The 27394-nt window shown below is 38.4% G+C and overlaps 1 protein-coding gene across 6 annotated transcripts; it reads left to right on the top strand.

Annotated features, from left to right (window-relative positions):
• The first annotated feature begins 2415 nt into the window (after positions 1-2415).
• LOC147331102 (protein SSUH2 homolog) lies at positions 2416-19374 on the top strand. 6 transcript variants are annotated; one of them, XM_086293162.1, is made up of 14 exons: positions 2416-2584; positions 3373-3469; positions 5212-5292; positions 8576-8656; positions 8732-8807; positions 8891-9020; positions 10042-10102; positions 10549-10670; positions 10999-11061; positions 11149-11225; positions 13117-13209; positions 14787-14892; positions 16242-16349; positions 17030-19374. In XM_086293162.1, exons 2-14 carry the CDS (start codon positions 3457-3459, stop codon positions 17168-17170), a joined length of 1152 nt encoding a protein of 383 aa, XP_086149288.1. In that variant the 5' UTR covers positions 2416-2584; positions 3373-3456; the 3' UTR covers positions 17171-19374. The 6 variants fall into 6 exon arrangements, with proteins under 6 accessions (XP_086149288.1, XP_086149291.1, XP_086149287.1 ...); XM_086293165.1 differs by lacking the exon at positions 2416-2584 and adding an exon at positions 2964-3081; XM_086293161.1 differs by lacking the exon at positions 2416-2584 and adding an exon at positions 3052-3190.
• Positions 19375-27394: the final 8020 nt, after the last annotated feature.

The following is a 27394-nucleotide window of genomic DNA, read 5'->3' as shown; positions in this document are numbered from 1 at the left end:
CTATGATGAGTAAAATAGTCTCTGCTCGGCCCTTTGTTCTTTTACCTGTAAAATCATGAAACACTGTACATGGCTAATTGCTGAGCAACAGGCAAACCTGAATGTCACAGACTGAGAGAAACCCTCTGTGGGTATATCTGCACCTTAACACGCTGCCACTGACCTCAGGCTTATTCTTAATACCATTTCAAACATTTCAGACCCTTTGAGGTGCGTTTGATTTGCCGACATGGAGTACAGAAGAGAGAAAATCAAGCACTCGCCTGTGTTTATTTAAACTGAACAGTTTCCACTCTGTATGTGTCCATGTCTCTGGTTCAGTGTGCAGACATCAGTCCTGTAACTCTGCCTCTTTATTCACTGTGACACGATGAAGATCTACAGGAATGTAAACTGACTGCAGTTTAGCTTCATGATACTGTGGCTCCACCTGGAGGCTGAATGTTGTTTTCTTTAAAGATGTACTCAGCCATTTTTTGAGTTGTTGGTTTTTGGGTTTTTTTGTTGTTTTTGGGGGGGATAAAAAAAAAGTTTTGTAATTACTTCTAGCAAACTGATGACATACATGTAACCCAGTTCCTGGAACCTGCCATATGGCCCCGCCCCTACATCTTTTTTGTTTTTGTTTTTTACCTGTCCATCAGTTGTAGCAAGCAGAATCATGGTCTGAATGCTTTGTTGAGCCAAACTTATTTACTTTCCCAAGAGGAGCACCATAGTGTTTTTAATTGTTTTTGTTTAATTAATTATTTAATTTCTATTATTGGTGTTATTATCTGTGTGGATATTATGCTGGAGCAGACAAGGAATAAAGGCCAGATTGGCAAAAGATAGAAGACAACAGGGGAAAGGGGGGATGGAAAAAAGGACAGAAAAGAAGGGGATGGGGGATGAAACAAAAGACCCACAAGAAACCGGATGCCGACGGACCCCAAGTAAGCTGAAGATCTGAGGCCACATGTCCTAATGACAAACGTGTCCACCCCAGGGAAGCCAAGGGAAAGGGAGGTCCCAGACGTCTTGATGCATGCTCAATCATCCAGGTAAGGAAATGCCATCTTGATGCAGTGTTTTCAGTGGGAGAAACATTTCATAACTCATCCAAGTGACTTCTTTAGTCTAATCTGACTGCAGGTTTCCCAACCTTATAAACAATACATTGCACAGTGACTGAAACTAGCACTACTGAATGAACAATGGGCTGGAAGGTCAGTTCCTTGATGATTAATCAATCACTAATCAATCCGTCCCAGATGGAGCTCCCACAGCAAAAGGCATGAGTGCCAGGGGACTACAGGCAGCGGGCAACTGACCCTGCGGCAAGCCGAGGATAGGGCCCCGAGAACCCCCCAACACAGCAGGTTATGACTTTATGTCAGCTAATGTTAGACTCGAGTGTCCTAAAAATAACTCTTTCCTTCTGATAAATAAATAGTTTGACCACATTCTCATACAGTATGAGAGTTTATTAAGTTAGTGTCAAGTTCAACCGCGTTAGATCCACTTGAAAGACATTTTCAGTAATGCTGGCTAACAGCAGCTAACAGTGGAAAAAAGCGGGGCTTACCAACAGAACATTTAAGGATATCCTCAACAACATGTGAAGTAGAACAGTGTATTTGACTGGCATTAGACTCCTTTTAAAACGTTTTAGAGCCTCCTCTAGAGTAAATAGATGAGACTCACCTGGCATATTAAGGTAAACAGCTAACTGACAACCTTGCAGACCTAAACAAAAAAAAATATGATAGGACAGATCTGAGGAACCCCAGTTTTTGCGGTGACTTGGGGGTAAAAACGCATACTGCAAAATATGGCTATTGAGTCCATTTTTTTGTTTGTTTGTTTATTTGTTTGTTCTTGTTTTCTTGTTTTTTGCTGACTAAAGCACATTTTTCCTACAAGAGCCATTATAGCTAGGCGGTAAGAAAACAGAAATCAGTGGACTGCAGTTTGTAATCTTGTGACCTCTAGTGGTAAGAATTTACACACTTTAAACTGAAAAAGGTGCATTTCTCTTTAAATACACGAGTTTGTAAAAGCAATACACAAACAAAGAAGTCAGATTTACTTTATGTTTTTCATTCTCCCACAATATGTTTATTCATATATGGCCTCTCAGTTTTGCTTTTCTGCATTTGGCGCAAATGCAAAAGAAAAACATTTTGAAGATGTCCCACAGTTAAGACGTGGGTCTAATAATTGTAGTATTTATTCCTCTCATCCTGTTTAACATTTAATTTCTATCTTTGTTTATCTATTTTTTCTGTCTTTTCCTTAACTACCACCGCCTTTGCCACTGATGTAGGCCTATAGGTTGTAACTTGCCCTGTATCATACAGACACACCGAACACGTTGCGCTTTTGCGCAATTTGGTCCTGATGTTCCCAAGCCAGGAAAGAAAAAGACAGAGATTCTGAGTTCATCAGATTCTTAGAGAAGGCATTTTATGTTTTGATCCAGGAGCTGAAACTGTACGATGGCCGCTTTTGAACGTATTTCAAGATGTCAGTGCAGTTTAAGCTCTTGTTAGCAGAGTGGGGACCACACACCTGAGAAGGCCTATTTTGCTGTGTGCCTGAGGTAAAATAGTTGTTGTTGTTTTTAAACTATTTTTACTATTAAAATTATTTTACTATTTCCGTTTCATTGTATATTCAGTACATGCACGCGATTTGAGCTATGCTGGTTGCCAAATGCAGTGTTCTGATTGGTCAGATCTGTTAATTCAGATTCGAAACATCGGGAAAATCGAGCTTGGTCGGTGTGAACAGCTGCATGAAGAATAGATGAGTCCGAAAAATACTTACAAATATTACGAAATATATATTTCGTGCGAAATATAAAATACGCATGAAATATTCGCACAGCTTTTATGTGTGAAAGTTCCTTAAACATGTAGAAAAGTCCAACATGGATCGAGGGGGGAGGGGGGAGAGGCTACGAGGGCGGATTATGAGAAATGACTTTTCAGGAATGTCGGCGCCTCCTACTAACCTGAGAACAATTTTACTTGAATAGAAAAGCTGTGCCAACACGCCTGGAGAAGAAAAAAACAGCTTCTGACACGTTACTTGTTGGTATGTTTGCAATACGATAGAGGCAGGGCTTCATTTCCTTTCTGTCACAGAGGAGACAGAAGACAATAGAGCCGCTATTTTTCTCTCTGACCCAATATCAAATTTTCAGGTAGACTAAGAATAGTTTTAATTCTGTCTTTATATTTATTCTTTACCCTCAGACCTTTACCCACCACCAATCTGCTGGTGAGGGAATAGAAATGACAACAGTCGTTTAAACATTAGTTTATTGATATTGATATTTGACGTAGGGGCTGATACAAAGAGGTCCTAATTACATGTATTTCGAAGGTTGCGCGGCGGAGTTAAATCAACGGATCCTGTGTGGTTACCATAAAACCGAGCTGGTCTACTGAGTGGTTGATCTGCAGCAGAATGAACAGCGCAGGTAAGAAGTGAAATAGCAAGACAGCAGTCACCCTGCACAGACACCGAGTCCAAGCAGGACACACGAAGGATGCAGGGATGAGCTTCTGGTAGTCGGCGCGACTACCAGCAGCAAATATGTTCCAGCAAATGCAAGGTGCATTTTTAAGGTTTCTTTGAAGTTGTTGTTTTTTTTTTTTTTTAATTCTGAGACTAGATAAATACAAAAAATTAAATATTCACTGAAATTAAATAACCTGCTGCCTAAACTTCTGTTAAATGGCGACCTGATATCAGTTAACCTGTTAATTGCATCATTTGGTTTTTATTTTCTCTCTGGGATTTATTTGTGCTTGAACAGCTTTACTTATAAACAGAGGTTGTTGTATTTTGTTGAGGAAACAATTCCAATGTGAATATTTTTTTAGTTTTAGGATTTTCCTTTGACCTAAGTCCTGAAAGAAATGATGACTCTGTTTTTCATAGATGGATATACCTGTTTTTTCTAAAATAAACTTCTTCTTTTTTTATTTTTAAATGGGTGCTGGTAAAAGAAAGCCAAAATGATTTTTCTTCTTATGTTAATTGTCAGCATTACCACCTCATTCAATTTTAATATAGCTATCGATATGGATGGATAATTGATATGGGTTAGTTTATGCATTTTATTGGGTTGTAATTCTCTTACACTGTAACATTCATCTTTTGGATGGCGGCACAAAGATTGAAAGAATGTGAGAGACAGGGAGAAAGCTGTATGAAGATGGGAGAGAAAAAGAAACAAACATCTACAAATCTCTACCAAAATCAACATCAAAGTCATAATGCTAAAGTAGCTTCTATTTTGCCCGCATACATATCTGCATTCAAGCACCTGAGCAAGGACTAAGCAACTCCACCTACTGTCCATTGTAGATAAAAGCAATCCATGACCTAGGGCTCTGAAGTGTTCTTGTTACAACATGTAGAAGGGGAAATAGGAGCCCTTTCAGTTGTATTCAGCTCTATTGAAATTAGGCTGAAAGACTTTTAAACAAACAAACAAACAAACAAACCAGAATGACTCAGAAGAATAATATCTTAAAGAATACTAAGAACTGTAGAAGGGAAGTTAGACTGATTGCTGACAAGGGAAGAGGTGGAGGAAAGTGAAGCTCAGACTAGGACTTGGGACTCCAGGAATGTCCCACCGTGAGGAACCCCCAGGGCAAACCCAGGACTTGCTAGAGAAATTATATCTCTTGGCTAACTTGTGAGTGTCTCTGTGTCCTCCTGGATGAGCTGATTTGAGGGAAGCCTGGGTTTCTCTGCTCAGGCTGCTGCTTCAGTGACCAAAACGGCAGAAAATAGATGCATGAAAGGATGGATAAGCTAAGACAGATTCTTGAAGATTCGGCAGTCCATCAAAGTAACAAATGCGACTGATGCCTTTGATAAGGGAAAAAGGAATAATTCCCTCTGGAAGGGGAGACCTCTCTTAAACAGAGTGCACCAAGGCCACAGAGACCAGCCCTGAGTACATGACCATACGGTACATTTCCCTTCCCACAACTGCTGAGGCCCAGCTTACACAATACTTATTATCCATAATAAACTTCAATGTTGATGTCATCCTCTGAGTGTTCACCTTACCCTAAGCAAAAACATCCCCCCCGCCCCACCAAAAAAAAGGATAATTAATTAATGCATTAAAAAAACTTAGATGAATTTGAGTTCTCTCTGTGTTAGTTTGAATGGTTTGTTTCTTATTTCTTTTAATTCCAGCTGCATATACCCCTCTCATGCCCACCTCAGCCAACACTTTCAGCAATGCCCCATTCTATGAAGGCAATGTGTCAGCAGGAGGTAAGAAAAGCCCAATTCCTCACATTAATGTTGTTGCATTGACCTAACCTGCTTTTTTTATAGCTTGTTTCATAACTTGAAGATCTTTATCATTGCTGGATGACAGTTCCTGCCCCCTCCGCCTATATGAAGCCTGTAGTTTTATGCAGATGTTTGCCTTTTTAACGAGTAGTTTCGACCAGCGGTCCCCAACCTTTTTCGCGCCACGGACCGGTTCACGCCCGACAATATTTTCACGGACCGGCCTTTAAGGTGTCGCGGATAAATACAACAAAATAAAACTAGTACCGGTACCAAAAAAAGAAGATTTATTCATAACACAAGTAAAAAGACCTAGGAAAACCGAGTTAACGATAAAAACGATAACAAAATAACCCTAAAAACCGATAAAAATCCTGAAAAGCATACATTTCACACCTGAGCCTCAACTCTCGCGGCCCGGTACCAAACGACTCACGGACCGGTGCCGGTCCGAGGCCCGGGGGTTGGGGACTGCTGGTTTAGACTACGTATGTAATAGTGGTATGTGAAAGAGAAAAGAGAGTTGAGAAGTAATCAGTGCTTAAGCTAATCTTAAAACTAGAGAGTGTGTCTGTCGCTCAAAACTCTGCCTCCCATTCTACTTATAGAAACTTTAAAAACTGTGAATCTCTGGGGGAGGGGGGGGGGGGGGGTGTTTTTGTCATTTTGTATGATGATTTATGTAGAAGTCCACTTTGTTAGTCTAGTTGTCCTGTTTTGAGTTTCTTATATTCCCTGTTTAGTTCCTTGATTATTTAGTATTTTCCCCTTGTGGCCTCTGTGTCTCTCTTTGTGTGTCTGTGTTTATATAGGCTGTGTGAGTTCTTGTGTCTTATTTCCTCCTCATGTTTTATTCTGTTTTCCCCTGGCTGCCATGTTTCCCCATTCAGTCACGTTTCTGTGTCTGTCTGCGTCTCTGTGAATGTTCTCATTACTTCCGGTTTTACTTTCTCTTATCTGTGTGTGCCATGTTTTGTTTCACTTCTCTAACTCTGAAGGTACCTTATCTCATGTTTTATGTTTAGCTTTGCATCCTCTGTCTCGTTGTGTGTAATTAGCCCCAGCTGCGTGTGTGTGCGTTTCCTGTTCTCTCGTCATTACCTGTTAATTGAAGCACTTTGTTTTCTTCTGTCCAGCGTTGCAATCTCCCTCATCCATGGCTGTGTATTTCCCTGTGTGTCTCTTTGTACGATTAGGTTCCAGTATTCCAGTTTAGGTTATTTTCTTTGTGTCACCTACACGCCAGCAAATAAGGCTGTGTTTTTTGAGTTTACTTGAGACGTGAGTGTGCGTTTGGGTCCTTTCCTGCCTGCACACAGCTGACTTATGACAGAATCAGAAATAAACCTGCGGGGTTGCAGTGGAGAACATGTTACAGTTCTGTTCTGATATGTAAATTTATTAACTGTATTTTGCCTTAATTGTGATTTCATGGTGACTTATTTATTTATTACATTTATTTGACTTAAACATGACAGTTAATACAACAACAAAAAGGGGGGGGGGGGGTCAAATTTTAATATCAAAAGTAAAATGAGATGCATTACAATATTCTGTCACCATTTTTGGGTGTGAGGTTAACATGCTGGTTTTAATCTTACTGGAATAGCTAACGCTAGCGTGGGCAGAACCCTCTTTCATTCGCATCACAAATTTCTCTGCAGGATCAGGCTTGTTCAGCTGCACACATAATGTAACTTTGTATGAACTGAAGTTTATCTAAAAAAAATTGTCATGTTCCACCTTGTCACTGTTTAACCAGTTTGATGAATGAGTCTTCTGAAGGAAGATAATGTGAAATATGATACCTTTCCTTTTAATTCATGCAAGGGCGTAGATTTGGCATGGACGGAAGGGACATGTCCCCACCAATATCCAGCGATTATTGAATTGTCCCCACCAATAATTTGATCTCTTTGAGTAAAGAAAAACAAAACCGATAGAAATAAAAAAAAAAAAAAAGCGATCTGTCAACCTCTCATTCACCCAGCGGTGCAGAAAGTGTTAAATTACGTTCTCTACTGGAGTCCTATATCATGTGACAAATATAGCCAATGTGATTGGCTGTGCCTTTCAGGGAGCTCTGTTTAGTTTTAGCAGCGGCAATCCTGCGCTGCGAGGACCTGCAAGGAGGAGAGGAGGATGGCAGCAAAAAGAACCTGGATATAAGAAAGTATTTTTCCAAAGAAACCTGTAAGTGACTTAAAGTCAAGTTCACTCATAAAACCTGTCCATCATAATAACGTTACAGGCTATGCAAGGTAATACATGCCAACCCTCCCGTTTTTTCTCGGACAATCCCGAATTTCAGTGCCCCTCTTATTACTCTTTCTGGGTTGCAAAATAAACTTTTAACAAATTTTCAGGCGAGAATGTAGCCGTGCAAACTTCAAATATTTGAACCGGGGAGAACAGCAAACTCCCAGCTCACTGACTTGATAGGGGCAATACCACGGCGCCTAAGCGGCTCAAACACTAAAAAGTTTGATTATACTTTACGAGAACGGAAGACAACAGGGCAACTTGCAATACTTGAAAAGTAGATATTTCATTTAAGGGAGGAAACACTACGAATATGCAAAAGCATTTGAACAAAGTCTGTAAGTTGTAAAAAGCTTTCAAAAAACGCATATAGATTTTGTTTATTAAGCAGTTTCTCTTGTATACAAACATGAAGGAAAAAAAATCCCCTTTGAGGTTAAAATTATGCTAGCTTACTCAAAATTACTCAAAAGCATTGGAACTAAATTTTAGGAACATTGGCAAGTTTTGAGTCTTTTAGAAGGGGAAAGTGTCATGTAAATGTAATCTTAATTTTCTGAGCCATTATTCTGATGTCATGTCAGTAGGAACTGATATTCCCATAGATGGATATAATCATTTTTCTAAAATTAATAATTCCAAATAAAAATAAATAGAAAGGGAAAAATCTGTGTGAAGATGGCAAAAAATTAAGATGTGGCCAAAGTCAACACTGTACTTATAATGTCGAGGTATTTTCTGTTTTGCCTGCATTCAGTGATGCGTGAAATTGTGTTACACCGTTATCAAATGTCACCTTTTTTTGTTTTGTTTTAGACCAAGCTTAATTAAAGCTGGCTTTTCTGTTTTCGACTTTTTTAGTTCTGCATGTTTGCTGAACGAGGTTCGTGGTATAGGGCCCAAACCTCCTAAGCTGTTCGGTTAGAACTTTAGTTTGAATGAAAATTTTTAAGTTCATCCAAAATATTGGTTTCAATGGTTTGTTTCTTGTTTATTCCAGCTATGTACCCACCTGTCATGGCACCCCAAGCCAACATGTTTGGCAATGTCCCAGGCTATGAAGGCACTGTGCCAGGAGGAGGTAAGAAAAGCCCGGTTCACATAATTCCTCACATTAATCCTGTTGCTGGTACTTGAAAATTTGTCATTGATACAGGAGGTTTCCTGCCTCCTCCCATGCCCATGGAGCCAGTAGCTCCACCCCAACCCGCCCCTGAAAATCCTGAATGGAGGTACAACATATTATCTGTGTCTTTCAGCTGCTCAACAATCAGTAGAATATTCTGGTTTAACACAGAGTTTGTGTGTTTTGTAGCATCCCCTCTCTGTCTGAAAATGCAGCTCGCGAGGCTTTAAAGGAATTTGTGTCGTCTCATTGCTGCTACGGTGACGCACCAGTCACTCAGGGAGTCATCACCTCCATGGAGCCATTCAACACATTTAGGGTGATTAAATGTTCCCTTTTTATAATGCTGTCAGCATCAGTGATGCTGAGGACTGAGTTACCTGCTTTTACTATCTCTGCAACAGACTGGTTTGAACTGTTTGCACTCATAGTTTTCTAAACATTTGACCAAAGGACATAATTGAATGATAGTGAACTGTTAAGAATAAACCTGTGTAAGGATTTTTTTGCTCAAAAACTTGAGGGCTTTTAGTAAGTGTCCAGACCTGCTTAAGTAGTAGTTTGCCAGAACTTTTCATCACACCCTCAAGACTCTTGCAATTAGCTCAAAGAATATGGAATACCTGTTCCAAATACTGGTTTTACCACAAAATTTGTTATGCAGTAATATGATGCCCAGTTATATGAAACCAAATTGGAAATACGTTGTATGTTACAAGTTTAAACAAATTGTGGATTTAATATCACATCTATCTCAGGTTCTACACTTTTAACAGTGAGAGTGAAAATAGTTCTTGTTATTCAATATTTTCACCCCCATTTGTCTCCATCTTATACTTATTTTGACAATAAGATGTTTTTTCTCATTCTACATGTGCATTAATACAACTCTTTCCTGATCCAGAAACAGACTGAAGGCTCATACAGTACCAGGCTGACAGGCAATAGCTGCATGAGCAGTGTTATTACAAAGTCCTTCTAAGTGATGACATCTTGAGCATGCAGAGACAAAATAAAGGCAAATATGTGTTGTCAAAGAGGACAGTCTCAGTTCAAAAAACTGTTTCACATCAGTTTAAAACAAACCTTAACTTGCACATGGCTGACATGTGACCTGAAAAACCTTAAAGTGACATTAAATTGTGAATAAAATCATAACGCCTGTAACGTGTATCTGACACAACAAATATGCTTTTATTTTAACATGTCCAGCTTTTTGCACATGATGCATAGAAACGTATGTTTCACTTTCACTCTGATGTGAAATATAGAGAAATTAGCACAGTAATGTTATCAACAAATCCAGTTTCTCTCAGTAAAGTCTGTTTTTTGTTCCTTAGTACCGTCTGGAGACATTCACTGAGTCCAGGTCAACTGACTGGGCCCACAAACCACATGAAGGTAAACGCACATTTTCATTTTGTTAAATCAAAACCTGATGTGGAGCCATTAAAATGGTCATTTTCATTTGTTTCCTTGAGCCACCATGTTCTGTTATTATAGAGCAAGGCTGGATGCTTTTTAATCTGATGGTAGAGTTTTGTTGTTTCCTGTTACCAAACCACATTTTTCACTTTGTTCTTGACCACACTCAAAGTTTATGGCCTTGTGAGGGATTAAAAACAATAGTGTGATACTCAGAGCCTATTATGAATCAAACTCCAGAACAACTGATTAATCAATAGTGTTTTACCTGAAAGAGTTAAACCTGGAAACACTTGCTTTTGTTTTCATAATAATGAAATGCCTTTTTTATTAATCCTTGCGTAAACCTACTGACAATGCAGTAACTTACTATACTAGTAGTTTATTGACTGTCATTTTCTGTGATCTCGTGTATTTAAAAGGTGAGCCTGCTGACTTTTACGCCCAGCCCGCTCCACGACCATGGGAGGTCCAGGCCACACCCCCCAAACTTTTCAGTGACCACACAGAGAAGATCCGGGTGCCCTACACGTCCTCCGTCAAGGTGGCTGAATAACAAAAGCTATCTGTCAAAGTGCTGGGTTACCTGCAGTTTAGTTCTGAGCTTTAAGCTTGAAGACATATATACTTAAAGAATGGGATACTTGAAATCTGTGAAGATTTGAGTTCCTGAATGAGCTGGTTTCTAACATAGCACGAGGTGTCAGTGCTATAGCCACATGTAGTTTTCACTTTAGCTGGAGCTCTAATTAGAAGTTAAACCATGAACACAAACTGTGTGTGAGGAATCTAAGGAGAACTCCCCATCAGTGTGATTCTGAAAAGTTTTTACCTTTTACTCATTTTTATCTTTTTTGTGTGTTTGTGTTTAGCAATGCCACACGTGCAATGCAGCAGGTACTGAGCAATGCAAGGAGTGCAGTGGAAGTGGAAAAGTAAGGAAACTCTCAATAGTAAATAATAAGACATGAAAAGTCTGATCAAGGTACAATTAAAACATTTGCTTATTTGTGTCGTTGTAGAAAACTTGCCCGATGTGTAATGGTGCGGCAAAGTCCGATCCAGCCTGCACTCGCTGTAATGGCACAGGCAAAGACAGGTACTGAATGGTCACACAAACTGAAAATAAAACAGAAAAAATACCAGTTTCAAAGCTTACATTTTGTATTATCTTCATCTACCTTTTTCTTTTTAAACATGCAAACTAATAACGATACGCCGAATTAAACAATTACAATTGAAATGATTCAGTGTTAATAAATTGGGATCAGACCTCCTTTTTTTTTTTTTTTTTTTTTTAATGTTGGCAAGGAAGTACAAGAATTGTCTCCTGAAATTCATAAATTTTAGATTCTGATTATTTTGAATTTGTGTTTTCAAATAATTTATTCACTATTAACATTTTAAAGTCAAAAACACAGCTTAATATATTGCAATTTGATTAGATCATATTTGCATGAAAATGTTGGGGTTACGAGCCTGTAGAAAATAATGTCAGTAGGGATTGTTGGCCCCTATAGGTGAATTTCTATTAATAAAACTGTTTGGACACCCCTGTACTATACTATGGAGCCTCTACCTCACGTTTTCCCCTTCAGATACAGGTGATCCAATCAAACGCAACAATACACAGTTTAAACCCCACTTCCGCTTAGAACTATTTGGTGAGCTGTGCGAAGTAGATATCTACTTATCAGACTCAGAAAACAGCCAGCTGGGATGATGATGGACTTTTTCTCTATACAGGGAATGAGGTGACTCTTTTACATGTACTGAGCAGAGCATGAGACTTTCAGAGTTTGAGGGTTTATAAACTTGTGAAAAAAAGGCTTCATAACGTGTTTGTCAGCATATGGACTGCAAGTTCTAACATGAATAATGAATTGAATTACAGTCAGTTAAGGGCTAAGCTTTTCACTCAGGCATTCGTATGGTCCTCTCTGTTGATCAATCACAATAGCTATTTATTTAGTAACTTTAGTTTTTATTCTGAAGCTGTGGTGCTGAATGGCTTAATGAAAATTGGAATGGATTCAGACAACGCCCTTCTCAGACACACACGCACACACAGAGTCATGTCATCAGTACTGTCATGGGACAGTGTCAGTTTATTTCAGGTGGTTTGAGACACCTCTGGGAGGCTTGCAATGCCCTGCAGCATGTTTTTCCTGGGCTACTTGTGTGTCTGTCATTTTCTCAGAACCTACCAAAGTCATAACTTTTAGCCTATTTTTTTTCCTTAGCAGTTTTTCTCTTTCTTTTCAAGAGTCCACCGAATGAATCACTTTTTCTTCTTTTTCTGCATGTCCATTCATTTTCTGCTTAAATCTCTGCTCATGTTCTCAATGATGCTTTATTTTACTCAAATTAAAAGCAAAAGTAGAAGTGTTACAAAAGCAAGAAAAGCCTCATTAAACAATTGTTTTATATATGAATGTTTTATAAAATAAAGGGTTTAACAATTTAAAGAGTGAAATAAAATGCTGTTGTTGCTATTTGTTGCTCTTCTATCTGACGCTACGGACTCAACTGATCATCTGTCTGCTCCCATCTGCCATCTAGTTATCCCACAATAACTGGGATAACTTTTTGTAAAGAAATGATCATCTGGCCCAATAAATATGAGCAAAGGAAGAAATCAGTCAAAAAATGTTCAGCAGGATGTGAAATCATAAGTTACTTTTATTTATTTAACAAACTTTTAAAAATACATTTGATAATTAAAGTCTTTTATGAGTGTAGCCTGGTTGAAGATGAGCAGCAATATTGACAAAATAAGCATACACATATCGACAAAATAAACAAATATCAGATTTTTTTAAAGTTAAAATAAAATCTAGAGAATCGATAATGGTCAAGACTGAGTCAAACATATTTAAATGATTTTATTCACTTCAATGTGGACTTTAGTAACAAAGAAAAAATTGGGAAAAGATTTGTATGTCTATAAGTAACCAAAAATAATGAGTCATGTGTCTGTGTGTGTTTAGGTGTACAAAGTGTAATGGTAGTGGGAAAAACCAATGTGAAACCTGTAAAGGAAAACGTCAACTGCTGACCTACATTGAGCTCAAAGTGGAATGGTGAGTACAACAGCAGTTTCAACATTCCTATATTTCCTATGATTCCTGTATGAAGATTGGGTTCTTCAAGTGTGTTTTAGGTGTCATTTGTAAAATTCAAATGGTCCTGGAGGAGGTTGCAGAAGTATATAAAGACACTTACATTTGAACTCAATTTAACTCCTTTAAACGGTTTAAATTTGTTTCTAAAGCCCTTGAAGCCAATTTTATGCTACATGTCCTGGATACTTGCAGAGTTAATTAAGGATACTTAAGGTTCTGTTTGAGGTCTGTTTGTTTTGACAGATATTCGTGAATTATGTAGAGGAAAATGGTACATGGAGATGTTTTAAAAGGCTTTGAAAAGTCAATGCAAATTAGTTGGTTCTTTTTTTTCCTACCTTAAATATTTTTTGAGGTACTTCCACTGAAATTTTAGAAAACATTAAATATCTTCCACAGACTACTGATGGGGTCCAGTCCTTAAGGATAATACACGAGCCCTGCCCACGGTTTTAGTTGTACTTGAGGAATAACCAGTTTATGAAAACAAAGATTTTATCTTTCAGTGACAGAGTTGCTTAAAGGCTTAAGAGGCCCATATATTTCTGCAGATATCTGACATACAGTATAAACAAATTTTAAAAATCAAATAAGGAAACAAGAGAAGAAATTACACATGGTCATTGTTTCGTTTTACTATCAGTAAAAGTATGTAGCATGTAAAAATATAGCATTAAATTTGAAAGCCATATTTGAATGATAATAAAAAAATTTCTTGATCAGTGGGCACCCCAATATTATTAACAACAGAGATTTATCTGATGTAATTTATCCTGAAATTGAGAAAATTCAGGTTTCGTGAACATTCAAAGCACTGTTGCAAATCCATTATATTCAGTCACTAATAATAATAATGTATACTTTATTGATCCCCGTGGGGAAATTACTTGTTTTTCTCTGCATTTGACCCATTCACTCAGTGAAGCAGTGGGCAGCCACTAAGCAGGCGCACAGGGAGCAGTGTGTAGGGACGGTACCTTGCTCAGGGGTACCTCAGAGTAGCCGTTCAGCGGATTCAAACCCCCGATGTGGTGGCTTACACTGCGTCACAGCAGGAAGATCCTGAGTTCATCTCCATAATCTGGTCAGGGCCTTTCTGTGTGGAGTGGAGTGTTCTCTGTGGGTACTCAGGCCTCCTTTCACAGTCCAAAGACATGCAGTTACTGGTCGTGATTCTAAATTGCCCTTAGGTGTGAACGGTTGTCTGTCTCTCTGTGTTAGAACTGCAACAGACTAGCCGCCTGTCCAAGATGTACCCCACCTCTTCCCCTTGCACTCATGCAACCCTGCTAAGGATAAGCGGAAGAGAATAAATGTTTTTTTGAGTGATGCTTTGGTGCCCTCTAGTCAATAAAGATGAAAATTACATGCTGCGAGTTTAAACTGAAAACAGTAGAAACTTGATTGGTTAAAACTTGAAATGATTGATTCATGTAATATTGTATTCATCAGGATGTAGAGTGTGTGTTAAATCTGTATTTTATATTTGATGGATACAGCATGAATATAGTTCATATCTGTGTGTTTGTGTTTAGGAAAAACCATGTGGAAGATCATCTGGTGGAGCAGAGCTGTGGTCTGAAGAGTGATAACCTGCGCTCAGTAAAAGGGAAAGAGCTGTTCAAGAGCAGCCAGAACCTGGTAAACAAACACACACACACACACACACACACACACACACACACACACACACACACACACACACACACACACACACACACACAGTGTTGGGAAGGTTACTTTTAAAATGTATTCCATTACAGAGTACAGAATACATGCCCCAAAATGTATTGTGTAACGTATTCCGTTACGTTACTCAATGACAGTAACGTATTCTGAATACTTTAGATTACTTAATATATTATCATGCTTTTTACAACAACGTGAATGTACTATTGCTGTGTGATTTATTACTATTACTGAAGGTCCGCGACTCCGAACTGTAGTAAAGGGATCTCTGACTAATACGGCGGGGTCCCTGTCGGCTCGTAGCCGAAAAATAGCTTTACTTTGTTGTGTGGGTCAACTTTTCTTGCGAGAGACAGAGAGAGGCGTTGAAAGGCTGCTCCAACGGAACTTATTGTTTTCGGAGGAAAACACGAACACGGTGTACAGTCGAGTCTTAATAGCTTACTTACAACTGGGCTCATCAGGCACTCTTCTTGGCTGCAGTGGTTATTATTATATTTACATGCTTCCAGCTCCCGTTTTTCCTCGATGACAACTCGTACCTTTCCACTCCCCTTTTTCTCCCTCCTCGTGCTCACAGACCCATAACGTGTATGGCAGTCCATTCTCCCTGCAACACGGACTACACTGCCCATGATGCTACATTCTTTAGAGCTATGCTTGTAGCATTCTGCCTGTTAGCTTAGCACAACAACAACAACAACGAAAAGGCGCTCTCTCACCCAGGAAACACACAGTCGCAGAGAGAGAGAGAGCGTCGCCCTGTAACCATGGCAACCGTAACGCTGCCGCCTGGAACGACAGAACGTAGCTGTCAAACAAAACCCAAACAGTCCTGACCCGCGACAAAATGAAACAGGAAAGTACCGCAGTGTAATCCATTTATTTCAACAAAGTAACTGTATTCTGAATACCACCTTTTTAAACGGTAACTGTAACGGAATACAGTTACTCATATTTTGTATTTTAAATACGTAACGGCGGTACATGTATTCCGTTACTCCCCAACACTGCACACACACAATGTAGCTTCACTTTGAATCCTAATAAGTTTTTTTTTTAAATACCAAAATTTCATACAAAAAACTACATCTCAGTAATTTCACACAGTAGTTTGGAATGTTATATTCTATGTTTGAAATGTTGAAATAATCTCCATAAATTAAACATAAAGCCACTGCAGGAACTCACCTCAGACAGGTGTAGTTGAGATAAATATAAAGGAAAGGTTGGGGAGAAGGAAAACACATTGCTGGGGTTAGCGGTGTGAATATTGTGAATTAAACTCTTGCTTCTCTCAGGTCTACCCACTGCTTGGCTTTCCAAACCCAGCAGTCTCTCAGGCCTCTGAGCGTCTGATCAAAGAACATCAAACTAACTATGGCAAAACCTCCAGGATTCTGCAGCAGGTAGGCCGACACACAGCTCAAAAGAAAAATTATCCAGATCTTCTCCAGTAGTGGAGGGAAAGAAAACAGCTGTCCTTGTTCCATCAGCAGCTAATTCTAGTTGAAATATAATTGATTCGAGCTGAAATTCCATTATTTGTAGTTGAAGCAGCAAGGAAAACGTGCAAAGTTTACTTTAGAGTTTTGAGTCTATAGGCTATAGTGTAGTCACCCCCAGTGGCCAGCCTGTGCTGGTGTGCCTGTGTTACTCTGCAATTTATTGCTTTGCTCTGCAAAATATTTAACTTAACTGATTCCTCAGTTAGTCAATAGAAAAATCAATAGACTGTTCAATTACTAAAGTTATCAACTGCTACAGAAGCTCGAGGGATAAGGTGACCTATAAAGATAACTAAAGCCATCTTGAATGATTTGATGGTGGTTGAAGAGTTAGCTGTTATATAAACACTCAAAAGGGGAATTAATTGTTGGAATTTTTGTTAAAGAAAAGGACATAAAGATTTGAAGCTGGTCGATTGAAGATTAATACAAATCTGAAATGTGGCTAAGAAAAGTGCTCATTTCTTTTACTCCTGCTTTCAGTCAATGCTAAGCTAAAGTATTCTGACTCAAGCTGACCCGCTCTGATGCTGTTGAAAGTTTTCCTTTAATACGAATCCCTCCATCTCTCTCTCTTTCAGAGGCAGACAGTCGAGCTGATCCCCATCACTCAGGTGAACTACAAGTGGAAAGACAAGAGCTACGTCTACTACGTGTACGGCAACGAGCGCAAAGCCAGTGCTGATGACTACCCAGAGACCTGCTGCTGCGTCATCCTGTAGACTCACAAATACACACAGCTCAAAGCAATTAAACATGTACTCATCAGTCTTCCTTTTTCCATATATAATGATGATTCATTTATTAGGGTAAGAAAAGCAAACCATACCTGTGTTAAAAAGTAATAGAATGTAATGTTCTGTTCAGCATTTTATTAAAATTAAAAAATTAAAATAAAAACTCTATACTGACAGTTAAAGTTGGTGCTGGTAATGTCACATTGTGAGCAATTTACTGTAATTGATGGAAACGTGAATTCTGCTCTCTACCATAAAATTCAGAAGCAGAATGTCCAGCCATCACTTTGGGTTGTGAAGCTCAAGCACACTTGGCTTATGCAGCAGGACAATGTCTGAAATACAATAGAGTCTACCTCTGAATGGTAAAAAAAATAAAAAAATAAAAGAACAAAAAGTGAAGGTTTTAAAGTGACCTAAGAAAAGTTTGGACTTATATCAGATTGTGATTTTTGCCGTTCATGCTCAAAAACTCTTGAGCGTGGCTGAATTTAAACAATGCTACAAATAAGAGCGGGCTATTATTCCTCTACAGCGATATGAAAGAGTCATGGCCAGTTATCACAAATGTCTGACTGCAGCTTTTTCTGCCAAGGGTTGCACAAGCTCTTATTAAGTTTAGGTTTAGCGGCAACTGCTTTTTACCCCTTAAGCATAGAAGGCTGATGGGGTATCGTTGTCACCCCACCGGCCAGGCATGCGGTCGGGTGGTGTGGACACCAAAGTTTGTGAATGCAATAACTCAAGAACGAGGCACTGTAATATCTTAAAAATTGCAATTCTTCATTAATCCCTGAGGACGTTATATAAACACCTGCACCACCAGGAATTGAACCCAGGACACAAGAGTTGTATTGTATTATGCCACTACACAAGCAAAATAAGCTCGGCCTGACACCATACCGTGCATCTACTAGGAAACTGAGGGTTAGCACTGGCGGCTGCCAGTATTTTTCACGTAGTATCAGGTAGGTTTGGTTAATGTTTTTCCCTTGATGAATGAAATCATCAATTAAAAAGTGTATTTTGTATTTTCTCTGGTTTGTGTAGAATTAAAAGGTTTTTGATTTGAAACATTAAAGTATGACACATATGTTAAGAAGTAAGATATCAGGAAGGGGGTGAATACTTTTTCACAATAATGTAAGTGGTCAAGCTAAAGGAATAATTGTGATATTTCACATCTTATAATGCTTCATTTAGAGCTACTGTAGCCATACAACCCAGTCTCATAGGAAAACATAACAGACTGTGGGGATTATATCATTTTATATCATGTTTATTCTCTTATATCCTTTTTATTAAGCTTTGAGTAAATGGTAAATGGTCTGTATTTATATAGCGCTTTACTAGTCCCTAAGGACCCCAAAGCGCTTTACATATCCAGTCATCCACCCATTCACACACACATTCACACACTGGTGATGGCAAGCTACATTGTAGCCACAGCCACCCTGGGGCGCACTGACAGAGGCGAGGCTGCCGGACACTGGCGCCACCGGGCCCTCTGACCACCACCAGTAGGCAACGGGTGAAGTGTCTTGCCCAAGGACACAACGACCGAGACTGTCCAAGCCAGGGCTCGAACCGGCAACCTTCCGATTACAAGACGAACTCCCAACTCTTGAGCCACGATCGCCCCGTAGCATTTGATTACAACATTTATTCAATATATATTACACATATAGTTTCAAGCATGTTATTACATATATTGTAAGAATGTGCTTATGAAAGAGTTGGCCTTCTGTCTGGTAAGAGGTTACAAGCTTTATCTGGTGAGGTGAGACAGAGTGCAGTGAGGTCGAGACAGTTCGCCTGCATACACAGACAGTATATAGATTCATTTCTAGGTTAGAGTTAAGACATATTTGGCTTGTAACTGCATTTTGTGCCTGCATAAGTAACAGTTTTTGTAGAATGTTTCTGATGTTCCAGAGATAAGCGAGAATAAGAAGATCAAGATCACCTGGCGTGGAGACGGAGAAAATGTCTTTTTGAGTGTGTGTCAAAGGTTGTCAGCAGAAGAGCTGTGGTTACTGTAACTTATGCATGTTATGTATCTGCTTTGACGCATGAGGGGGCGTTATACCCTGACATATAAAAACATTTTAAGTATGCTGTTTTGGGGGATTTATGCTGAGGATTGTGATGGTGTATTTCCTTCACACGTGTTTAATAAAATCATTGTTTTGACGCACTTGGACCAGCAGTCGTTTGTCTCACACCTCAATCACGAATCGGGACAAGACACACCGGTCCACTGCATCCATTTCACACTTTGCTTCTCCAAAAAGTGAAACGGACAGGCATGCAGAAGTTGCATCACCAGCAGGGGTAGATAATAATAATAATAATAATATTAAAGCCACCAAGTCAGTAGTGAACAAAAAACATATGATGTACATTCCAATGTCCTTAATCACCAGAAATGATTAAGCAGGGCAGATAATAATATATATTTATATATGTAAATAAGTTCATAATGTCTGTTTAAACACTTTCCTGTGATTATTTTCATGTAGGCTTGAAATAAAATATCTCCCTCCGCTGTTACTGCAACTTACTGCAAGTTCTGCATGCGTGTCCTTATCATACTTTGGAGATATCAGATGAAGATGATTCAAATTTTTGCAGGGACTTAAGGACATTTAAATTTTTTTATATAATAGAGAATTATGAATATAATATGTACCTTCACACGATGTTTATGGCAAGTCGCTGTAAAAAAAACTGCAGCACTTTGTGAAGGATGGCTACATTTGGGCTGGGTTTATTCACATTTACAATAACAGGAAATGTTTACTGTTGGTGATTTTTGTAATATAATGATGTTGCCAATCAAACTACTATCCTATAGTTACCAATTGCTGTACACTTACTTACTCTTTCTTACTGCCCACTTAATTTCACTTCCTGTGGAAGGTTTTTGCTATGCTCTGAAGGCAAAAACCAGCCTCATGTGCCTCTAACTGAAGGTGTTTCTGTGTTACCAAAAAGTTTACTCCAAACATGTGCCAGTATGTGCCACTATAGCGTCTTCAGCATGACAAGAAAACATCCTTTTATCCATCTAAAACTTTCAAAAACAATGACGTGCTGCTTTCTGTATGTGTGACTTCAACTTTAAACAATGTGTGATTAAATGTTTCCTCTAGAGAAAAATCTGACTAATCACAGTTGAAAGGTGAAATAAAAACATGAGATGATGGCATTAGCCTGTGGGTTAACCTCTTAATATGTTGCCTTTATGTAACCAAGGTAACATCTGACCCCACTTCCGGAAATCCCTTCATCAGAATCAGAATCAGAATCAGAAAGGGGTTTATTGCCAAATGTTGAGCAGGTTTACAACATTAGGAAATTGCTGCGGTGCTTCAGTGCAAACATAGTGTCATAAATAGCACTTAAATAGTGTCATAAATAGCACTTAAATAGTGTCATAAATAGCACTTAAATAGTGTCATAAATAGCACTTAAATAGACATGAAAAAATAAAAGTAGGGATAAGAATTAAAAGTGCTACGTAGAAAGATATGTGCATGAGCTATACATGAGATATATACATGAGAATAAGAATTAAGAGTGCTACGTTGAAAGATATATACATGAGTGCAGGTGGTGATCAGTGCCAAACATGAAATGATGCAGTGACACAGCGTAGGGTCATGTGTTAGTGGTGGGAACAGTCATGTGGTTATTGTTCATGTGTCCAACAGCAGAGGGGAAGATCATTGTGGTGGGAATGAACTCTGTATAACTTCCGGGTCAATCTGCTGCACCTCCCCTACTACATGTCATCCCAGAATGCATTGTGTGCATTGTGTCACTTAACCACTGCCTAGGCATGCTGTAAAATGATTCAAATTAATAAATTATTCTTAGTTTTATGTAAGGGGATGTTCTAACACTTCTAAAATATGTTACAACCCACCCCACCTCTTTATTAGTCCTTTATTTATCCAGGTAAAATCTCATTTCGAAGAGGGACCTGGCATCATGGCAACAAAAGTCACATACCACATAGGTATATAACATTTAAAACAAATACAATATCCCATACCAACATGTGTAAAATATACAATAACAGATCAAATTAAGAGTACATTAAAAACAATCACACTGAGTAAAAGAGCTGTTCTCTCGTTAATGAATCAGACTTAAACTCTCCCAAGGTAACCAATTCTGATAATTTCAGTTCCTTCTGCAGATTATTCCAGGAAGCAGGGGCAGCATATTTAAAAGCCTTTTCCCCCAATTCTTTTCTGATTTTTGGGACAATCAATTGTATGATATTGTGCGAACGAAGGCTGTATTGGTTGTGGTTTTTACACATATACACACATAAATAAGATGGAACCAGCCCAAGGAGAGATTTATAGATAAAGATCAACCAATGGGAGAGTCTGCGAATATGCAAAGATGGACATTTAGCAGCAGCATACAAAGAACAATGATGTACACGATTTCCATAGCCAGTAATAAAACGTAAAGCACAATGGTACACAGTATCCAGCCTCTTTAGGTAGTGGGCAGGTGCATTCATAAAAAGCAGGTCACCATAATCCAATAAAGGTAAAAAGGTTGCACGAATCAAATGTTTTCTCACTTGGAGGGAGAAACAGGATTGGTTTCTAAAAAAGTAACCTAGTTTTAGTTTTAACTTCGACACAAGCCTTTGAATGTGAGTCTTAAATGGCAAATTCTGATCTATAGTGATCCCTAGATACTTGTAAGATGTGACCATTTCAATTTCAGTTCCTTGAATTGTTTTAATCTTAGGAGACGTAGCTAACAACTCTTTGCCATTTGAGAATAACATGAACTTGGATTTCTCTGGATTTAACACCAACTTAAGTTGAGTTAAATGGGACTGAACGACGTCAAAGGCAGACTACAGAAATTGCAGGGTTTGTGCTACTGAAGGGGATGAACAATAAATAACTGTATCATCTGCATAAAGATGAAATGCTGCATTTGACAAATTATCACAAAGGTTGTTTATGTAAAGAGAAAATAGCAATGGCCCTAATATGGAGCCCTGCGGAACTCCTTTGGATACTGGGAGAAAAGAGGAAGAAGACCCAGCAGCACGGACACACTGTTTTCTTGCTGACAAGTAATTTGAAAACCAACTTACAGCATTTACAGATAGACCAATATTGTTTAGTCTATTTAATAAAATAGCATGGTCAACTGTATCAAAAGCCTTTGACAAGTCAAGAAAAAGAGCAGCACAGTATTTTTTGCAGTCTATTGAATCAACGATGTCATTAACCACTTTAATAGCATCAGTTATTGTGCTGTGTTCTTTTCTGAATCCTGACTGATGTTGGGAAAGAACTGAATTTTTGTCCAAAAAGTCTTTCAGTTGTTCACTAATGAACTTTTCTAGAACTTTTGCTAGAACACACAATTTAGATATGGGCCTGTAATTATTAACATCTGAAGGATCACCTCCTTTCAGCAAAGGGAGAACATAGGCTAAGATTAAAAATTTAAGTTATTGGTTCTGCTATAAAATCTGCAGCCAACTTAAGAAAATAGGGATCAAGTTGATCTGGTCCTGCAGATTTATTTAGATCCAACAGATTTAAAGCCCTGTGGACCTCAAAAACTTTTAGCGGAGAAAAACTGAAGGGTTGGACCACAGATTCAGTTTGAGTGGTTGCAGAGAGAGCCTCTTGTTGAAAGCTGTTTTAAATCTGGATATAAAGATTCAAATAGAGATCCTGAAGAAACAAAATGCTCATTAAAGCAGTTTAGAATGTCACATTTCTCTGTTAAAGTACAGGAGTCTTTTACAACTAAAGTTGGCATCTCATTTGTAGTTATGTCCCCATAAGAAGATTTTATTATTTTCCAGAATTTTTCAGGGTCGTTCAAATGTTTAGTAGTATTTGAAAGATAGAATTCTGATTTGGCCTTTTTAATTAAGGAAGTTGAACGGTTTCTGAGCTGTCTAAAAGTCAGCCAGTCCGCTTCAGATTTGGTTTTTCTGGCCTTAGCCCAGGCAGCATCCCTTTTTTTGAGTAGACTGGAGAGCTGAGGAGAAAACCAAGGGTTGTTTCTGCATTTTACTCTAAATTTGCAGATAGGGGCATGTTTATTTATAATTTTGATAAAAGTATCATATAAATAATTCCATGGCAGCTCAAGATCAGTTAGGTAGATTCTACTCCATCTATAGTCCCATAAATCATGAAAGAAAGCTTGCTCACAGAAATGCTTAAAATCTCATTTAAAAGCTATTTGTGGCCTTGATTTTGGGAGCTTCGATTGTCTGACTACAGCTACCACACAGTGGTCACTGATATCATTTGCGAAAACCCCAGTGTGAGAATATTTATATGGCATATTAGTTAAAAATAAATCAATAAGTGATTACTTTTCTGGGCATTTAAGATTTGGACGAGTTGTGCTGTAAATTAGTTGTGTGAGATTATAACAACGACAACTCATCTCTGAGCTCTGGAAAGCTGGCATCAAGGCTGAGTTGATGTACAAAAAAACCCCCTCAACTGCTGAGTCAGCTGCAGTACTGTGAGGAAGCAGGAATCCCCCTCATGGCTATACTGGGAGAACAGTAGCTGAAGGATGGAGTGGTGAAGCTGTGTGTAGTGGCAACCAGAGAGGAGGTCGATATATCCAGAGCAGATCTTATCAGTGAGATCAAGAGGAGAACTGAGGCTTAGCTGCTTCCTGCTTGTTTAGCCATAAACCAGCCGCTTTATCTCATGGGCTCTTCAGAACCGTGTACAGAATTCCTGTCATCAATTGTTTAGCTAACTGTATTAGCATAGTTACCCCGAGGGGGTGCATCACAGTTTATCTATGAAATCAGAATTTAATCTCCTGTAAGCCATATCATTTTATCTGCAAACAAAGTTTTGTGTTGTTACATCAAAATCCCTTTTTCTCAATAAAATCTGCATGCCCTATTTCTAGCCCTTAAGTCAGGGATAGAAGTGGGTAAACACTGAAATGATCATATGACTCCTATCTTATTGTTGATTGATGGCATTGGGGGTGTTGCAACTGTCCCCATGTTGCAACCATACCCCTCTACCCTGTCCAGGTCTCTCTTGGAAATTAAGGATTTTTTTTCTTTCTTACATATAATTTACATTTTTATTTTGAAAGGAGTTTTTTTCTGGAAAATTGGGTCTTTTGCAACTAAAGGTTATTAGAAAATGCACTCAAAGCAGGTGCTTTCAGGTTTTGCCAAAAAATGATTGATATTCAAACAGCTGTAAACAGGTTTTTAGCCTATAATCTGTCAAACAAATGTCACACAAATCCCTCAGGGATTATATCAAATCATTATAAACCAGAAGGAACATTGGTAGAAGCTGCGATCAGTTTCCAGGTTAAAAAAACGTCATTGACAAGTGAGGATAAGGGGGCAAGAGGGGAGCAGAAATCTTAACAAATGTAAAATCACAATTCTATAGAAATATTTTAAATATTCATTAGGATACGTACAATAACGCAAAGTCAAAATTGTGTCAATCCAGTTGGATGCAGTCTATTCATCAATATTGGTAAATGTATTACAAATAGAAAAAACATAGAAAAGTTGGATTTGGATCAGGTTTCGGCACAAAAGACCCCAAAGGCCGCGTTTATGCCGATACCACGAAACGATGATGAACTGAGTTCTAATAGTAAAGTAGAAAAAGCGGGATTTGTTTCTTGCCAAAGCCATTGGTGTATCACAATATAATGCTTGTTTTTCTGCGCTTAAAAACAGCCTTAACTGCAGCCACAGGATAGACCCTGGTCAGCTGTTTATTGAGCGAGTCACAAGCACACCGCAGGAAAAATAAAGATTTACAGTTTTTCGATTGTTTGCATTCACTGCTTCTATCTTTGATCGTTAACTCGGGGTAGGCGGGCCTGCTCTCCCACCAGGGGGCGTTCCGAATTTCACCATTTAAATGCGGTTCTGGATGACTCTAACTGTAACGGATTCTGTGAGGCTGATATCAGCGTGGTTGATCTGCAGCAGAATGAACAGCTCAGGTAGGAACTGCAGCACAGGACACACCAGCAGGCTTAGGAACCATCACGACACTGACCACAGAACCCCTGCGGGCTATTCAGAGGCGCAGACGCAGGGTTCGGCTCCTGATAGTCGGCGCTGAAACGCTGTCACTTCTATTAATAAACATTCAGTGCGAAGATTAAGTCAGAATCATGTTAAACTTCAGCATTCACTAAACTGCATTCGTTTGCTTCTTCAGTATATTTTAGTTTTTAAAAGAGGAGCTCCAAACATGATCCACTTGTTTTCCTTTTTGACAGTAAACTGCCGATGAAACTCATCAAGCCACCTGAACCTTGTTTCCTGAAGAATTTGATGCAGACGTTTGCCTTTGTAGTGGACAAAAAAGAAAGAAAAGCAGAAAGAAAGTGGACTTGGGAGGAAAATGCGAATTAACAGGATCTTTCTGTTTTGTACTTTGTGCAATTTCTTTTCTGTAATTTTACACATTTATTTCTTACAATTCCAATTCCAAAGAGTCACACTGACATATTTCTATCATTAACGTCAGCAGTGTTTCGTTATCATGTAGAAAAACTAAGAGATACTATAAGACTTGCGTGCATTTCTTTTAGATTAATGCATCTCAGCTAAATGTGTAGTTAAACTTATTTCTATTGTTGGAAAGACCAGTGGTCCGGCCGCTTAAATTTAAAATGGGGTGAGTGTGGCCCATGTTTTAAAATTAGTTTGCCATCCCTGCTTTAGACTTAACAAATAAGGACACATATGGATTGCTAAACTCTGAAAGAGAAAACAAGGTCAGATTTTCAGTAACTGATTTAAAAATAAGTTTAATCAACTCAGGTGAAGAAAGGGAGTGCAGACCTAATATAATGTGCTCAATTTAGGCATAATGAAAGTCAGGAAATAATCAGTGATGATAATAATAGTAATGCATGATAATAAATAATCTTTTGAGACAAAGACAAAGAAAGTTGAAATGTAAAGATTTAATTTGTTGTTTTGAGTCAAACAACTGGTACGGCTTCTATACCCTTTTCAAAATGCTGTGTTTGCATGAGTTATTGAAACCGTACTGAGGATATGGAAAATATTTCTGTTTTAGCGCATACACACTAGTAACAAGTATAAGGGCGTTGAAGAGATGGTGCAGAAAACAGCATCTGGTCAGAAAGAAAAATAACACTAACCTAGAATAGTTCACCATATTTATACAAAATTAAATAGCTGTAAATGGACAGATGCAAGGATATGGATGTTAACACTGTCATGTTGAGAGAGCTAATCAAGTTGTTTTACTAGTTTCAGTTTTTGGAGTCTTTTTTTCTAGATACTGACCTCATGCCTTCGTCTGTAATCCCTCATGTGTCAGGTTAACGTAATCATTGATTCTTGAGTTGCTGGAACGGGTGATGGAGTCCTTCAGAGTCTGTGACAAAATATTAAAGTCTGTCCGGGGCTTTAGGGGCTGTCTGCACACAACCATTATTACCCTTTTCAGAAATCAATGCAGTTTCTTGTCATATCAGTGTTTGTTTTTTGGAGATGTTTGTTAAAATTAAGAGATAAGAGAGAAAATGGTAAAAGAAACCTGAACTAAAAATGTTTACTCTAACACTGGAAATGGGGTTAGTATACTACCCCCATTATCATACTTGTCATACAACAAACATCTTTGAAACTCTTTATTGCATGAGGGGGTAGCAATGGATATCCTTGCATCTGTCCGTTGACAGCCGTTTTAAGTTTTAACAAATCTGGACAACTCTTTAAAATTTGTGGGGTTTATTTCTTCTGACCAGATGCAGCTTTCTGCACCATTGTAGTTATCACATTTTACTTTTACATTTTACATTTCACATTTACTTATCACATATCACAGAAGGTGAATCATTTCCTTCTAACTAAAACTGATTCTGAAGAATGATTTCACTAACTTATCTACACAAGTCGTTTTGTAGAGCAGCCATGGCAGAAACAAGAACTGTTCAACAGAGTATACCCTTCTGTGTATTTAGAATAGAATAGAATAGAATAGAATAATCCTTTAATTGTCCCACGAGGGGAAATTTGGTTTTGACAGCAGCCAGAAAGACACATATATAAACAAACAGTACACAGGACACAGAACAGAAACATACACAATTTTTTAACTTTTAATTTTTTATTTTTTTAACACAATTTAAGTCCTCTGTCTCTCT

This window comes from Aulonocara sp. 'chitande type north' Nkhata Bay, linkage group LG5 (genome assembly GCF_057382095.1).
Source record: "Aulonocara sp. 'chitande type north' Nkhata Bay isolate Kocher_YH1m ecotype deep benthic linkage group LG5, A_spYH_male_GT1.1, whole genome shotgun sequence".
Lineage (NCBI taxonomy): Eukaryota > Metazoa > Chordata > Actinopteri > Cichliformes > Cichlidae > Aulonocara > Aulonocara sp. 'chitande type north' Nkhata Bay.
The sequence above is the reverse complement of the archived record's forward strand: the minus strand, read 5'-3'. Positions and strand labels throughout refer to the sequence as shown.

Coding starts and splice junctions, on each gene's coding strand:
- LOC147331102 (XM_086293160.1), top strand. CDS start 5,181: ATGGTTTGTTTCTTATTTCTTTTAATTCCAGCTGCATATACCCCTCTC. Junction 9,021..10,041: donor AGCCATTCAACACATTTAGG/GTGATTAAATGT, acceptor TTTGTTCCTTAG/TACCGTCTGGAGACATTCAC. Junction 10,671..10,998: donor CCTACACGTCCTCCGTCAAG/GTGGCTGAATAA, acceptor GTTTGTGTTTAG/CAATGCCACACGTGCAATGC.